Here is a 14107-nt window from a genome sequence, read left to right as displayed (position 1 = left end):
GTACATTATTCTATAAGGATTATCGGGTAGCACATTCTTTCAAATGGATAGCACATTAGGTAGCACAATCAAATGGATATAGTACTGTACATTATTTCATACGGATTATCGGGTAGCACATTCTTTCAAATGGATAGCACATTCTTTCAAATGGATAGCACATTGGGTAGCACAATCAAATAAATGGATATAGTACTGTACTGTACATTATTCTATACGGATTATCGGGTAGCACATTCTTTCAAATGGATAGCACATTCTTTCAAATGGATAGCACATTATTTCAAATGGATAGCACATTAGGTAGCACAATCAAATGGATGTAATTGTACTGTACATTATTCTATACGGATTATCGCGGGTAGCACATTCTTTCAAATAGCATATTATTTCAAATGGATAGCACATTATTTCAAATGGATAGCACATTGGGTAGCACAATCAAATGAATATAGTACTGTACATTATTCTATAAGGATTATCGGGTAGCACATTATTTCAAATGGATAGCACATTAGGTAGCACAATCAAATGGATATAATTGTACTGTACATTATTCTATAGCCTACGGATTATCGGGTAGCACATTCTTTCAAATGGATAGCACATTAGGTAGCACAGCCAAATGGATATAGTACTGTACATTATTCTATAAGGATTATCGGGTAGCACATTCTTTCAAATGGATAGCACATTAGGTAGCACAATCAAATGGATATAGTACTGTACATTATTTTATACGGATTATCGGGTAGCACATTCTTTCAAATGGATAGCACATTCTTTCAAATGGATAGCACATTAGGTAGCACAATCAAATGGATATAATTGTACTGTACATTATTCTATACGGATTATCGGGTAGCACATTCTTTCAAATGGATAGCAAATTATTTCAAATGGATAGCATGGATTTGGGTAGCACAATCAAATTGAGCACATTGGGTAACACATTGCATCAAATGGAAGTCTACTGTACAGTTATTCTATTGAATTGAATTGAAATATATATTTATACTGGGTAACCTCTTCAGTCAAAGACTGGTCTCCCAGAGGGCCCAGTTGGTGATCAGTGGCTGTGATGTACTAATACACCGGGGTAAACCCCTACTCGTCTCGAAAGATGTACTAGGTTCTTTAAGTACACACGAGCTAGATGTGTATTCTATTATCGGGTGTAGCACATTAAAATTGAGAGGATAAGATGGACATCATAATTTATTATTAAGGGGAAAAACAGCAAATCTTTACTGAGGGGACACTCCTATAAAGCGGACATTAAGGGGACGGGGAACATTTAAGCTCAGTGCCAATGTTCACTCAATATATTTTCCATCACAAAATAACAAAAAAGACGAAATATCCATTTATCGTTATTAAATAAAAATGGATATCATGATAATTATGATACTTTGTTTGTCTTGAAAGTTTTCATTGGTGAAACGTTGCCTGCTACATTTTGAATTTCCGAGTCCAGATCAGTATTGGTATTGGTTTTCCGTGATCTATTCTAACTAATGAAACAATTTTAGAAAATGATATATCTGATGGATATCATCTAAGTGATGTTTTACATAAGTTATAACGTTTAACTTTTCATTCTCCATACATTCAATCCTTTTAATATAGTTCTTGTATAACACCATATCAAGTACAGTAGTAGTAGAAATTATTGTAGGGTTTTCTTATTATTCAGTCAATTCAGTGTTTCTATACAGAAAAGAGTAGTCAGTGGCCTTAACATCAATTAATTGTATAATTTGCACCCAAGGTCGAATAGCAAGAAACTCAGGTCCAGTTACATTGGTGTTCATTGGTCAATAGGAAATGAACAGCACACTTATGGGTGGTGACAAAGTTTAGTTATTGATACATTGTCCTTGGGAAAAACACATTAGTTGGGCTGACCATGGGCTGACAGAGTTAACGACTTCGTAACGCTATCCGGGGCTCCTGCGCCTAATGAGGAATCATCAATCAGAACATTTCTTTTTTTCTTTTTTATTTTAATAATTAAAACAGTCAATAACGGTAGCTTATAAAATTACAGTTTTTCTATACTTTGGTTTGATGTCTTTTAGTTGTTAACTGCGGTAATCCTGGATCGCCAACTAACGGAGAAAGGAGTGGGGAAAGTGAAACATATGGAAGTATTGTACAATACAACTGCAACACCGGATATGACATCATGGGTTCACAAAATGTCACATGTCTTAGTAATGGAACATGGTCAGATAATGCTCCAAACTGCCAAGGTAATTAAGTAAAATTGAACTATTTTGTATAGGCCCCTACGTACGTAATTTATCTCTCTAGTCGTTTGATATGTTCGACTGCGAAATTATTTTACATCAAGAAAGTGAATTGAACAGTTCCTTTATTGGTTTTTTCTGTATATTTAGCCATAGTGAAACAATTATGCCTTTTACTAAATAATGTTGATATACATATATTGACATGGAAACCCAATAATATTGATCGGTAGAACTTAATGTTTGCCATCTTATTAGCTACTATCCTTTGTACATGTTTTGTTCCCTTGTTCTGTGATGTTTATCATACTGCAATATTGTTTGGTGTAAAACTTCAAATACTTTATACCTTACAACAGAGTTATTTTTAATATTTACAAAAGTCTAAATTCGACCTTCCACCTGTGCAATTAATATGAATTAAACTTGTTTCACATTAAACGCTGACCGTATCAATCTCTTGCTCCCTTTTCTAGTAAAAGTTTAAAAAAATCTCAATTTTATATTTCATCGTGGCTATGTTGTTCTGAAGAAATATCTGATTGATAGCATCTACTTTTTTTTATTTTTTAGTCGTTGATTGTATGCATCCGGCATCTCATGATGGAATTACCGTTGAACTCGATAAAACAACATACGGTGAAACGTATAGATGCTCAAGCGGTTATTTTATTAGCAGTGGAAATAACTGGCGAATATGTATGGTAAACGGTTCGTGGTCTGGTGAAGAACCAAAATGTTCAAGTAGGTTACTATAAGTCGGATATATTGCAAATCAAATATATGTATTTCAATAAAGTTACCATAGGCCTACGTTTAACTACCGTACAATAATAATATTGTTCATTATCGTCATTTTCAGCTGATAAAAACGTCAACTCTACTCAGTCGAATAACGAACCAAGTAAGTTTGGTTAAAATATTTACATATGTTAAGTAATTATTGTATTGATTAACTGAAGCTTCTGATCACAACACAAAAAGAAATAACCAGAAACTAAAAGTTCAACAAAAACTATCAAATAATTAAAAACCGACACGATTCTGCTGGCATGGTGGCAGATGGCAGTCGGTTTGGTACTTCGGTTTGACTGTATGCGATAAAAAAATGTGTTAAAACATTTTTTTTTTTTATAATTCATTTCTTTTCGTTAAAAAAATAGATTTGACTATGATAGTGATTTTATCTGTGACCTTGAATGTGGGCCTTGTGAGTGCTGTATTAGTAATGTTATTATACAGGTAGGCAGCCTATGGTGACTAGTTTTAATTGCAAATGCAAATAAATATATATCATACATATATGTAATTGCTTATGAAGGGCTAGTGATGCCCGAAAGCTCTGCAAATTCTTCTGGCTCTTTTACTTTATCGTTTTGATTTAGCTTTTTGCTTATTTTATTTTGTATCTCCATTGAGATCCAGTCACTGATACCCACAGCATTTTCATTATTGAAACACTGATTGTCATTTTCAATAATTTTCCTTTGTCTTATAATTTTCGTTATTTATACAATGTATTATTCTAATATTTGTTTTAATCGTAAGATATCGTGGTCGATGTGTGTGTAAATCAGAGAGAGAAATACAAGAACAAACTACTCGTGAATGTAAGGTGATTGAAGAGAATGCCGCTTATGAGAGTTCTCAAGATGTAATGCTGCATGTTTATGATGTCATTCAGATATAATTTTGATTTCTTTTAGTTCATCAAGCTCATCAATGGGATTCGTGTGTAACACTGCCGTTTATTTGAGATGAAAGTATGCATCATTTTAGATTTTATAAATCTATATAACTTTGTTCAAAAACTGAAAAAAAAAAATAACTCTCAATTACTGGTAAGGCTTGTAATCCATGTATGAAATAAATGTAACATTTCGTAATGAAAAATAAATATATAGACCTCAGTCGCTTGTTGCCTGTCATGTATGTACGACTACACTAATAAATGATTCAGGTATATTTATTGTCCAAAAACGGACCATCAATAATATAAATAGCAAAAGGCTGAAACCGTAACATTTTAAATTAAAAATGTTAAATTTTATAAGAAAATATATGCATATATGTAAAAATGTATAGACAATTAAATTGACTTATTTCTCTCATAATGGTTATTACATTTAAGTATTCGTTGAAATGTTAATAAAGTATTTATTAGGGTATATAAAATAGTAGATATTCATTAACATTGTTGGCATGTGTGTCACGGAGGAAGTTACTTAATTATATTCGGTTATAATACATTTTTATATAAATTTATATTTATCTTATTTACGACCGATCAACAATTACCATTAAATGTTGTTTTTGAAAAACCAAGACTTGTCAATTTATTTGAACCTAAAAACCATATGAATATTTTAATTTTTATTCATACAGAACTGTGTTGTTTAATATTTCAAAATAAAGTATCTATTATAAGAAAAACTTACTTTAACTTTGTTGTTAATCTAGAACTGAGTCAAAATTGGAAAATAGGGGAAAAGGGGATTCCCAACACAGAGCAAACATAAACAAAACATTGAACCATAACCGGTATTCAGTACCTATATAATGTTGGTGAATAAAGGAAAACTAACCAAGAACAAGGCCATATAAATGGCTGCAGTCGCGTGCTCAAGTTAGTGTTTACCGAACGACCGACCGACCGACCGACACAGTGAGGTGTAGATTCGCGTTGCACGACTAAAAACGTAAGATATGTAGGCCTATAAGAAATTGGATGTAAATGAAGATATACTATTTTTAGAAAAAGTGTAATAGCTCGAACAGGTATACGGCAACGGCAGTTAATGTGGAAAGGCATCACACTGTTGAGTATCTTGAGTGTTTGTGCTTAAAGTTAGGCAACTGATGGTTCAATTGTGGTTGATTTAACTGCTTGAATAAAAGTTCTTTTGGCATTGCTGTGTTTGTACAGGTACTGTGTATGCAACACTGACAATCATTTCCCCGAGGCTTGACGTTATTTTTATGCAAAATGTTTAGAACTGCTTTGTATGTGTTTTGTATTGCCGTACTTGTTTAGCCTAACTTTCTATTTGGTTTAAAAGAGATTACTCAGCGTGTGTATATCTTGAAACCGGATAAAATGAAATTGTCAGACTTAAACTATATCCACAATGATATAAACCATATGTTTCGGTCAATTAACACCTATTCAAGGGAGATACTTTGTTGGATCCCGAAGAGGTATTATCACTTAATAGTGGTTCTAATCAAAATACTTTCCATTATTAACAATCGCTCTTAATAGAAACATATTTAAATATATTTCCATGTTGTAGGCCTATAATGAAAATAATAACGTATTTTACAGTGCGGATACTCGTACTTGTTTTTTTTATTTAATTTAAAGGCTGAATTATTATTTAACATTGAATAGCATGTTTTAATAAGAAACAGCGCCCTCCCATACCAAGTAAAAACATACTGTTTAGTTTTATTTCCTTGTGTAGTGAAATGTACATCGAAGCGATAATGTTTATTAAAATCTTGTTAATGCTGAGTGTCTATATTACTACTATTAAGTGTGAAGGTACAGTATACTTTTTTGATTACTACTTTTTGATATTATCGCATTATAATGATTACAAATGTATTTTTACTGTAGTTAAACTCTGCTAAGTCTACAATAATTCGAATCAGTGTTTCTCCGTGTACGCTTACCTAAATTGTATTAAGTTATTCTTATGTAGGTTTACTTTCTTTCATCTTACTGTATTTTTTTCTAGATTTTATAGTTTGTGCATTTTTTAATCATGGCTCATCATATTACAAAGCTACTTTTGTACCGAAAACTACGTCTGCAAGTTTAAAAACTTGGGATGAAATTAAAGAAGTGTGTAATGACGGCTTTGAACTTGTGAGTATAAACACTACAGCAGAAAACAATGCTATATTGAATATCCTGCAGGAAAACTGCCAGGATGGAGCATATGCCATTGGGTTATCACGTGAGATGGAATCAGATAGATCAATGGCATCCAGCTGGAACTGGGAATCTGGAGAAACTGTTGAGTATTTATACTGGGCTAACAATAACCCTAATGTAGATAACGGAGTGCGTGCATGTGGCTATATGACAACCTTTGAAAATGGAATGTGGAGCGACTTCAGATGTTCTGACAAGTTTGGAATCTGGATAGGCGGTGCATATAAATATGGCTATGTGTGCGAGAATATAAGTGAGTACTGGAACAACGCTCAAATGACCTTACATTCAGACACTTAGTTTTACCTAAGATATTCTTTATAAATTTTTGAAAGAGGAGAATTTTGAATATCTATTCTTGGCATATGGTAAATATAATGTACAAACTGATGTTATTTGGTAAGATTACTAATTTTGAACGGACAGACATCGAATTGTGGCAAAGCACCAGCGGGGTAGACGAGTGTACAGTAAAAAATTACTGAAGTAGAACACGTAAATAAACCCTTTGTATTTAAGCACATTTTAAAAATGTAATCTTAAAAGATAATCAAAAGAAAAAGCAAATTTCCCATTGTATATATATTTTAATTCACAAATAAACAATCTTGTTGACTTTCAATTGGTAACATGCAGAGATGATCCTCCGGGGAATGGTGCTTGGTTATATCTTCTTAAATTAGGCCTAATAGTCATTTTTTCAATCCTGGTATCAAGAAACAAGATATAGAGTAAAGCGGAATATGAGAATATACGTTCTATTTTTACAGTAACGTTTATAGTTTTAATCAAATTTTGTATTTATACTGTACAGCAACTCTGACTGCGGAAACAACAGTGTATTCTAGTGTTACGACTAACCAACTCACATCGTTATCACCTACACGTCCTGATAGAATTGACATTACAAGTGGTCTTATAACACATGCCACAAATAGTCCCATGAAGCATACTGAGTCTTGTGGACAAAATGAACAGGAATTTGGTAAGTTGTTGAAAATAATGAGAGGGATGTGCAGACTATAACTAAAAGTATTAGAGATCTAACAAGGGTGGTGAATGATAAGCTGTGCAATAATATCTAGTTAATGACTCTTTGTAGGATTAATACATTACATTTTTCTTAATTGCACGACTAAGAACAAAGGTTGTCATATAGCCACATGCACGCATTCCGTTATCTACATTAGGGTTATTGTTAGACCAGTATAAATACTCAACAGTTTCTCCAGATTCCCAGTTCCAGCTGGATGCCATTAAAGAACCAATTAAAGAATAAACCAACATCTAGACATTCGATGTAACAAAACAACTAAACAGCAACCAACGATACGTTTCTTACAACTTCGACCTACATATTGACTAAACACATAGTTAACCACTCACATTAAAAAAATCAACCAACTAAAAATAAACCAATGGAAAAATTAACCAAAATGTGATTTGTTTGTGTTGGTTTTCTGCTAACAAAACTGTAAATAATATGTTTTGTTTAGACTTGACTATCGTCGTAATTTCAACTGTGATCTTAAATGTGATTTTTGTTACTGTTATAGTGATATTACTATATAGGTAGGTAAATCAGATACAAGTATTATAAAGAGATTTCAATCTCATGTAAAAATTATTTTATTTATACGAGAAACTTCCAGTGAAACTTAACTTTTGCATATTTTTTCCCTCGTGTTTACGTTTGTAAAAATGGTTAATTGTAGAAAATATATCGTTAATGTGCTACTGTACATTATTATTTGTTTAAACTTCAAATACAAAATTGAGTAAATTCTTAACTTTTGAAAATAAGTTTTTCCTATTGGTGATACACGGTTGGATGCAAATTAAATAAATAATAATAAAAACAATATCAACGTTAACTTTGTTTTTCCACAAAACTAAGCATCTTCTTAAGCTTATATATTGAGTGTAAAGGTAATCTAAATTTGATTATATTATAGTAGAATACAAATAATTAAAGATTATAGAGGTTGGCGGGTGGAGATATATGAAAAAGGATCCCCTCCTAACACATCCTCACTACTAATTATTCGTATCTTATTACTACTATATTATTTTACATAACTATTTTTTACATAACTAATTTATCTTCAGATTTCGAGGTCAGCTGTTTTGTAAATCTAAAAGTGATTTGGAAACTGCATCAGCAAAAACTCTGGAAGCTGCCAATGTATGTCACGTAATTGAAGAGAATTCCGCTTATGGATTTACCCAAGACGTGAGCCCACCTGTTTATGCTGATATTACAGAATAATTATAGAAATGCTTAGTTACTTCAAAACAACTATCACATAAATGTATTAAAGCCGAGAAAAGTTAAATTACTCTTTCTCGATTAGACACTGTAGCTTATATAAATCATTAGTGGAATATTACACATTTAAACAATGTATTTAACACAAAAGCACTAGTATGTAAATATGTATAATTAATATACTGTACTGTATACATTTCTTTGTACGGTACCATTACATCTTTCCACCTTTAATCTCCACCTTGAGTCTTTACCAATTAATTTCATTCTTCGTGAGTTTATTAGTATTACAGTAGTAGTAAAGAAGTTTCAATTGTCTTCTATTGTAATCAATTACAATACAATAATATAATACACGCATAATATAATAGTGATTGAAAGTCGGTGTATGAATAGTTCAATCAATGTTACAATCTAATGTTAACTACCGCCCTCTATTCGAAACATATCTTTCTATTGTATGATTTTGTTTTGTAGAATACCAAATGAGCAATAAACTCTATGATATTGTATTACTAGAATTCACAATTGTAATTTGTTTATGTTAACTTAGGAAACGTCATTTGTTAATAATAGTAACAGAAGAGTATTTTAGAGGCGCCCTCTAACAGCAAATAAAAGCTATGTTTAAATCTATTTCCGTACGTGTGCAGTAGGTAGGCACGCATTCGTATCCGTATCTCATGTGTTTCAGGTCTGCACAATATGTTTATTCTGATCTGGTTAATATTTTGTATAAATGCCATTATTGTTAATTGTGAAGGTAAGGCCAAAAGTTAGTATCAATTTTGGTAATACAGTACCCCATTATATTAATAGAAATGCAAAACAATTGATTACGTAGGCCCTATACGCTAACTTTTTTTCTAGGTCTTATACCTACATTGTTAGCTTGTCTACGTTGAAATGTGTTCTACTTTATTTAGAATTGGAACCATAATAGTTTATTGTCGGTAAATGTTTGAGTAAAAATTTACTAAAAGGTTGCTTTGTTTGTGTTTCACCTAATGGTTTTCTTTATTTTACACAGTAGATTGTGCATCTTTTAATTATGGCTCATCAAATTACAAAGCTACCTTTGTACCAGAAACTACGTATGCAAATTTAAAAACATGGATTGACATTAAAGAAAAGTGTGATGGCGGCTACCAACTTGTGAGTATAAACAGCGGAGAAGAAAACAGTGCATTATTTGTTATCCTTCGGGATAACTGCCCGAATGGAGCGTATGCCATTGGGTTATCACGTGAGAGTGGATCAGATAGAACGATGGCATCCAGCTGGAACTGGGAATCTGGAGAAACTGTTGAGTATTTATACTGGGCATCTGGTGAACCGAATGTAGAAGAATGTTCATTTGGTTATATGACAACCTCTGACAATGGTTGGTGGAGAGACTGGAAATGTTCGGACAAGTTTGGAAGCTGGAGAGGCAGTAATGGGTATGGATATGTTTGTGAAAAATCAATAATATGTGAGTAGAATACTAGCAAAAAGTATAAATAGACCATAAATTCCGACTTTTGTGGTTTACATAACTAGACATTCGTATCCAAATCAAGAAAAATCATATTATTATTATTCCAGCAAGAATTCTTTAAATTAATTAATACTGAAAATGTTATGTTATGTGAGATTCTTATTGGCCTATTTAAAAATTAAAACAATATACAAATATTAACTTTACTAAAATACTATCTTTTTATTATACTTTGTAGTATCTTTGACTGCGGACACAACTGTGCACACTGGTGCTACGACTAACCAATTGAACCAACTGACATCGATAGGCATACGTACTGCACTTAGTGATACCATTACTATACATCCTGAGCAGGAATCAGAATTTAGTAAGTTGTAGATGATTATTATCATTATCATTAGTATTATCTGGAGAGACTGTTGAGTATTTATACTGGGCATCTGGTGAACCGAATGTAGAAGAATGTTCATTTGGTTATATGACAACCTCTGACAATGGTTGGTGGAGAGACTGGTAATGTTCGGACAAGTTTGGAAGCTGGAGAGGCAGTAATGGGTATGGATATGTTTGTGAAAAATCAATAATATGTCAGTAGAATACTAGCAAAAAGTATAAATAGACCATAAATTCCGACTTTTGTGGTTTACATAACTAGACATTCGTATCCAAATCAAGAAAAATCATATTATTATTATTCCAGCTAGAATTCTTTAAATTAATTAATACTGAAAATGTTATGTTATGTGAGATTCTTATTGGCCTATTTAAAAATTAAAACAATATACAAATATTAACTTTACTAAAATACTATCTTTTTATTATACTTTGTAGTATCTTTGACTGCGGACACAACTGTGCACACTGGTGCTACGACTAACCATATGAACCAACTGACATCGATAGGCATACGTACTGCACTTAGTGATACAATTACTATAAATCCTGAGCAGGAATCAGAATTTAGTAAGTTGTAGATGATTATTATCATTATCATTAATATTATTATTGTTTTTGTTATATTATAAACGATAAAATTAACACTACCAGAAACGTAGAGAAATGCGTATTGAACGAGTAATAAATGCATGCATTGTATGGATACAGTTATACACTAAACAATAATGTGGACAACATTATGCCGACTTATTAAAATCGAAAACATGACTATGTTGACTGACTATACTAAACAAACATACAAAACAAGCATACTAACTAAATGCCTACCTAATTCTCAACAGTAGACTTTCTGTGTGACATACACATCCTACTAAGCTGCTGACAAAGAATCGTAGTGAATGAGTTTCAGTCACAACATAATAATAAATTTAGACATGAATGTTTTTTTAAAGAATTAATTTGGATTGTGGTATCAGTAGTTTCAACTCTCTTTGTTATTGGTGTCTTCATAATCATATATAGGTACGTAGGCGATTATATTATACAGTATTACGTCATCATAACTAAATGTTTCCTTAAAGCTTGTACAAATCGAAGCATGATGAGCTAATGATTATGACACGTTCAATGAGGTCTGACTCTAACTGTTTTTTTTATTTATCGTATGTAGTGCGATACATAATTGTAATGTATTACCCAAACTAGTTACAAGTGAATAAAAAGGCCCACTCTATTTATATTTTTCAATTCAATTTAAACAAACACAAGATTAATTTAACAACTATCGTATCAAAATCTAAATGCCAATTTTTTCGTAAACTATACATAGTATGTAAATGTTGTGTTTTTTTATAATGATTGTATAATATACTATGGACTCTATAATCGAATATTACAGTATATTAAAATTGAATGTCAAATCACAGATGAACCATATACATTTCATATTTAGTTTTTCTTTATCTTTATGTTTTTTAGTTGTTATAACCGATTGTGTTGCACTAAAAGAACACAGAAACACCCAGAACACAAAATTGACGAAGTCGTGATGACCAGCACATCACCGATAGAATCATCCTTTAACGAATCTTCTGACAGAAAGAAGGAACATAAATACGAAACTAAAATTGAAAAAAAAAATAACCAATCGTCTACATTACGTGTACTAGATACAGAGTCTGAAGACAAGCCTAATTATGCAATTTATAATCAAGAAGACGATATGGGATTACTTTATACTGAGATACCACATGGAACTGAATGCGAGGGAGAAGTAGACAATCCAGTATACACTACTGTAACAATTAAAGCAGGCGCGGTTGATCAACCAAGTAATGCCCATGTTAGGTCTGATGAATTGGGTAAACCAGTAAGCCGTGTCTCAAAAACAAAAACAGATGACAATGCATCTCAGTGTATAGAAACTTGTACTGGTACCTCGAATCATGATGATTCTCCAAATATGTGTGATAATGAAGTTAAACATTTAGAAGACTTATATGCAAGACCAGACATGTCGAAAAAGGCTAAAAGTAAAATGAAGCATTCTAATAATAAAATACCATCAAATATCAGAAAGAACGATACTGTTTCATCAGCCACTGACGTCATCACGCCTAACACTACAGCAGAAGTTAAAAACGGGCAGGATATGATTAATAATAATCATAATACTGGTGATGTCAACAGGTTCAGAAGGAACCTCGATTATGAGGTGGTTGATCTTGAGGGTGTGTAATCACAAGGCTGCAGACGTCAATGTTTCTAAAGGCCAATTTACACAGACGAGCGGTAACGGTAACAACACACAAGGCGGAATGGATGGGTTGTTTCCACTGTGGATAGATACAGAGTCTACGTAGGACAAGCTACGCGGTTTTCCACTTGCCATTACCGCTCGTCTGTGTAAAAAGGCCTTTACGCGAACATACATGAGCAAGATAAACAAGTTCATTAAATTAACAAGATCATCGACAATGATTTAAACCACTTCTGCTGTGTGGTTGACGTTCATAGACTATTGGATACTTATATTAGACCTATACAAAATAATTAGAGGTTATTTATAATATTTGACATGGATAGCATTTTCATTATATATAATATTGTAACATATATCAACGTGGTTGTATTTAAACAGAAACGCACGAAACAAGATGCGTTATACCTTTTATACGAATGGGTACATATTAGCCAACAGTAGATTGTTAGATATACTTTTACACAGAGGAGTAACAAAATAGCACATGTAATCAAACGTTAACCTGAAATATTTTATACACAAACCTTGAATAGTAATGTAATGACAGTGAAATCACTCACAATAAAAGATGTGATGTTCCTTGTTATACTTTAACTATAAATAGTAATCTTAATTATCAGTATTTATTTGTGAATAGATGATTTTTCTAATGTCTACTGTAAATATCTATATATTTTTGGTATTTTTATTTTTTTATATGTTCACCTTTAAATATTTCAATAACTGGTTCTCGTATCGTACGTTTATTGTTGTATTTATTATGTTGATTCTAGTTGTAACTGTATGTTATCTAGCGGTAATATCTCGGATAAGGTGGTTCAATGAATTTTATTGTCTACAAATTCTTTTGTTTTTTTGCGGGGATTCTATACAAGAGGTTAGAGTTTCCTGTTTTGTTATTATTTTGGTTTCCATTATATCTGTGATACAACTGCTGTGAACAGCGCTGGAATGTATCATGTCTGTACACGTCATACGGGATAGTTTTACTATCTAAAGATGTACGGTTGTCCTTTTATAAATGTAGTCAATTTAGTTGTGCATTGCATTTCGAAATTATTATGTTTCAGTAGACAGTAGTTTATATTTCAGTGTATTGACATTCTTTCTTATTGATGTTATTGTATTGTAATAGAATGACTAATAATAAATATTACAGAAAACGACCCTTTCCTGAAGCCTATAGTTCATGGAGACTTATAATTAGACCATAGGCCCTACTATTACGATTTCATTTATTAAAACAATGATTGAACAAGTTTTAAATATGGCTATAATTAGTTCCTTCTCTATTTTCTGAATCGTGATGCTGTAAAATAGAAACCATGACTTGAATAAAAAGATTATTTTTAACACCTATACCTACATCCTTGTTTGCTTTAAAAGCGCCACCTTAATCACGATACAATATTATATATATATGAGTCTTATTTCCTTGTACGAGTTATATACGACTGGGTTGTAAAATGTTTCTTTCGATCTTCATAATAGTACATATCTCTAT

At 32.0% G+C, this 14107-nt stretch overlaps 4 protein-coding genes across 4 annotated transcripts in view; all 4 read left to right on the top strand.

The window, feature by feature from the left end:
• The window catches only part of LOC140061962 (uncharacterized), a 28035-nt gene that overhangs the window by 8622 nt on the left and 5306 nt on the right, over nt 1-14107 (top strand). The window lies entirely within an intron of this gene.
• LOC140062858 (uncharacterized) lies at nt 2899-4534 on the top strand. The gene is made up of 4 exons (XM_072109229.1): nt 2899-2996; nt 3115-3156; nt 3416-3494; nt 3801-4534. Exons 1-4 carry the CDS (start codon nt 2954-2956, stop codon nt 3940-3942), a joined length of 306 nt encoding a protein of 101 aa, XP_071965330.1. The 5' UTR covers nt 2899-2953; the 3' UTR covers nt 3943-4534.
• On the top strand, nt 5739-8956 carry LOC140062993 (uncharacterized). Its single transcript, XM_072109420.1, has 5 exons — nt 5739-5796; nt 5993-6445; nt 7007-7177; nt 7689-7764; nt 8302-8956. Exons 1-5 carry the CDS (start codon nt 5739-5741, stop codon nt 8459-8461), a joined length of 918 nt encoding a protein of 305 aa, XP_071965521.1. The 3' UTR covers nt 8462-8956.
• LOC140062992 (uncharacterized) lies at nt 9012-13869 on the top strand. The gene is made up of 6 exons (XM_072109419.1): nt 9012-9224; nt 9492-9935; nt 10180-10311; nt 10776-10907; nt 11294-11363; nt 11820-13869. The coding sequence occupies exons 1-6, from the start codon at nt 9167-9169 to the stop codon at nt 12577-12579; spliced, it is 1596 nt and encodes a 531-aa protein (XP_071965520.1). The 5' UTR covers nt 9012-9166; the 3' UTR covers nt 12580-13869.

This window comes from Antedon mediterranea, chromosome 11 (genome assembly GCF_964355755.1).
Source record: "Antedon mediterranea chromosome 11, ecAntMedi1.1, whole genome shotgun sequence".
NCBI lineage: Eukaryota > Metazoa > Echinodermata > Crinoidea > Comatulida > Antedonidae > Antedon > Antedon mediterranea.
The sequence above is the reverse complement of the archived record's forward strand: the minus strand, read 5'-3'. Positions and strand labels throughout refer to the sequence as shown.

What these genes read in the sequence shown, in the direction of transcription:
- LOC140062858 (XM_072109229.1), top strand. Translation starts at nt 2,954, where the DNA reads ATGGTAAACGGTTCGTGGTCTGGTGAAGAACCAAAATGTTCAA. An exon ending in TGAAGAACCAAAATGTTCAA is followed by an intron (nt 2,997 to 3,114) that starts GTAGGTTACTAT and finishes CGTCATTTTCAG; the next exon opens with CTGATAAAAACGTCAACTCT. An exon ending in TCAGTCGAATAACGAACCAA is followed by an intron (nt 3,157 to 3,415) that starts GTAAGTTTGGTT and finishes TTAAAAAAATAG; the next exon opens with ATTTGACTATGATAGTGATT.
- LOC140062993 (XM_072109420.1), top strand. Translation starts at nt 5,739, where the DNA reads ATGTTTATTAAAATCTTGTTAATGCTGAGTGTCTATATTACTACTATT. An exon ending in ACAAAATGAACAGGAATTTG is followed by an intron (nt 7,178 to 7,688) that starts GTAAGTTGTTGA and finishes TGTTTTGTTTAG; the next exon opens with ACTTGACTATCGTCGTAATT. An exon ending in ATAGTGATATTACTATATAG is followed by an intron (nt 7,765 to 8,301) that starts GTAGGTAAATCA and finishes ATTTATCTTCAG; the next exon opens with ATTTCGAGGTCAGCTGTTTT.
- LOC140062992 (XM_072109419.1), top strand. Translation starts at nt 9,167, where the DNA reads ATGTTTATTCTGATCTGGTTAATATTTTGTATAAATGCCATTATTGTT. An exon ending in CATTATTGTTAATTGTGAAG is followed by an intron (nt 9,225 to 9,491) that starts GTAAGGCCAAAA and finishes TATTTTACACAG; the next exon opens with TAGATTGTGCATCTTTTAAT. An exon ending in TGAGCAGGAATCAGAATTTA is followed by an intron (nt 10,908 to 11,293) that starts GTAAGTTGTAGA and finishes GTTTTTTTAAAG; the next exon opens with AATTAATTTGGATTGTGGTA.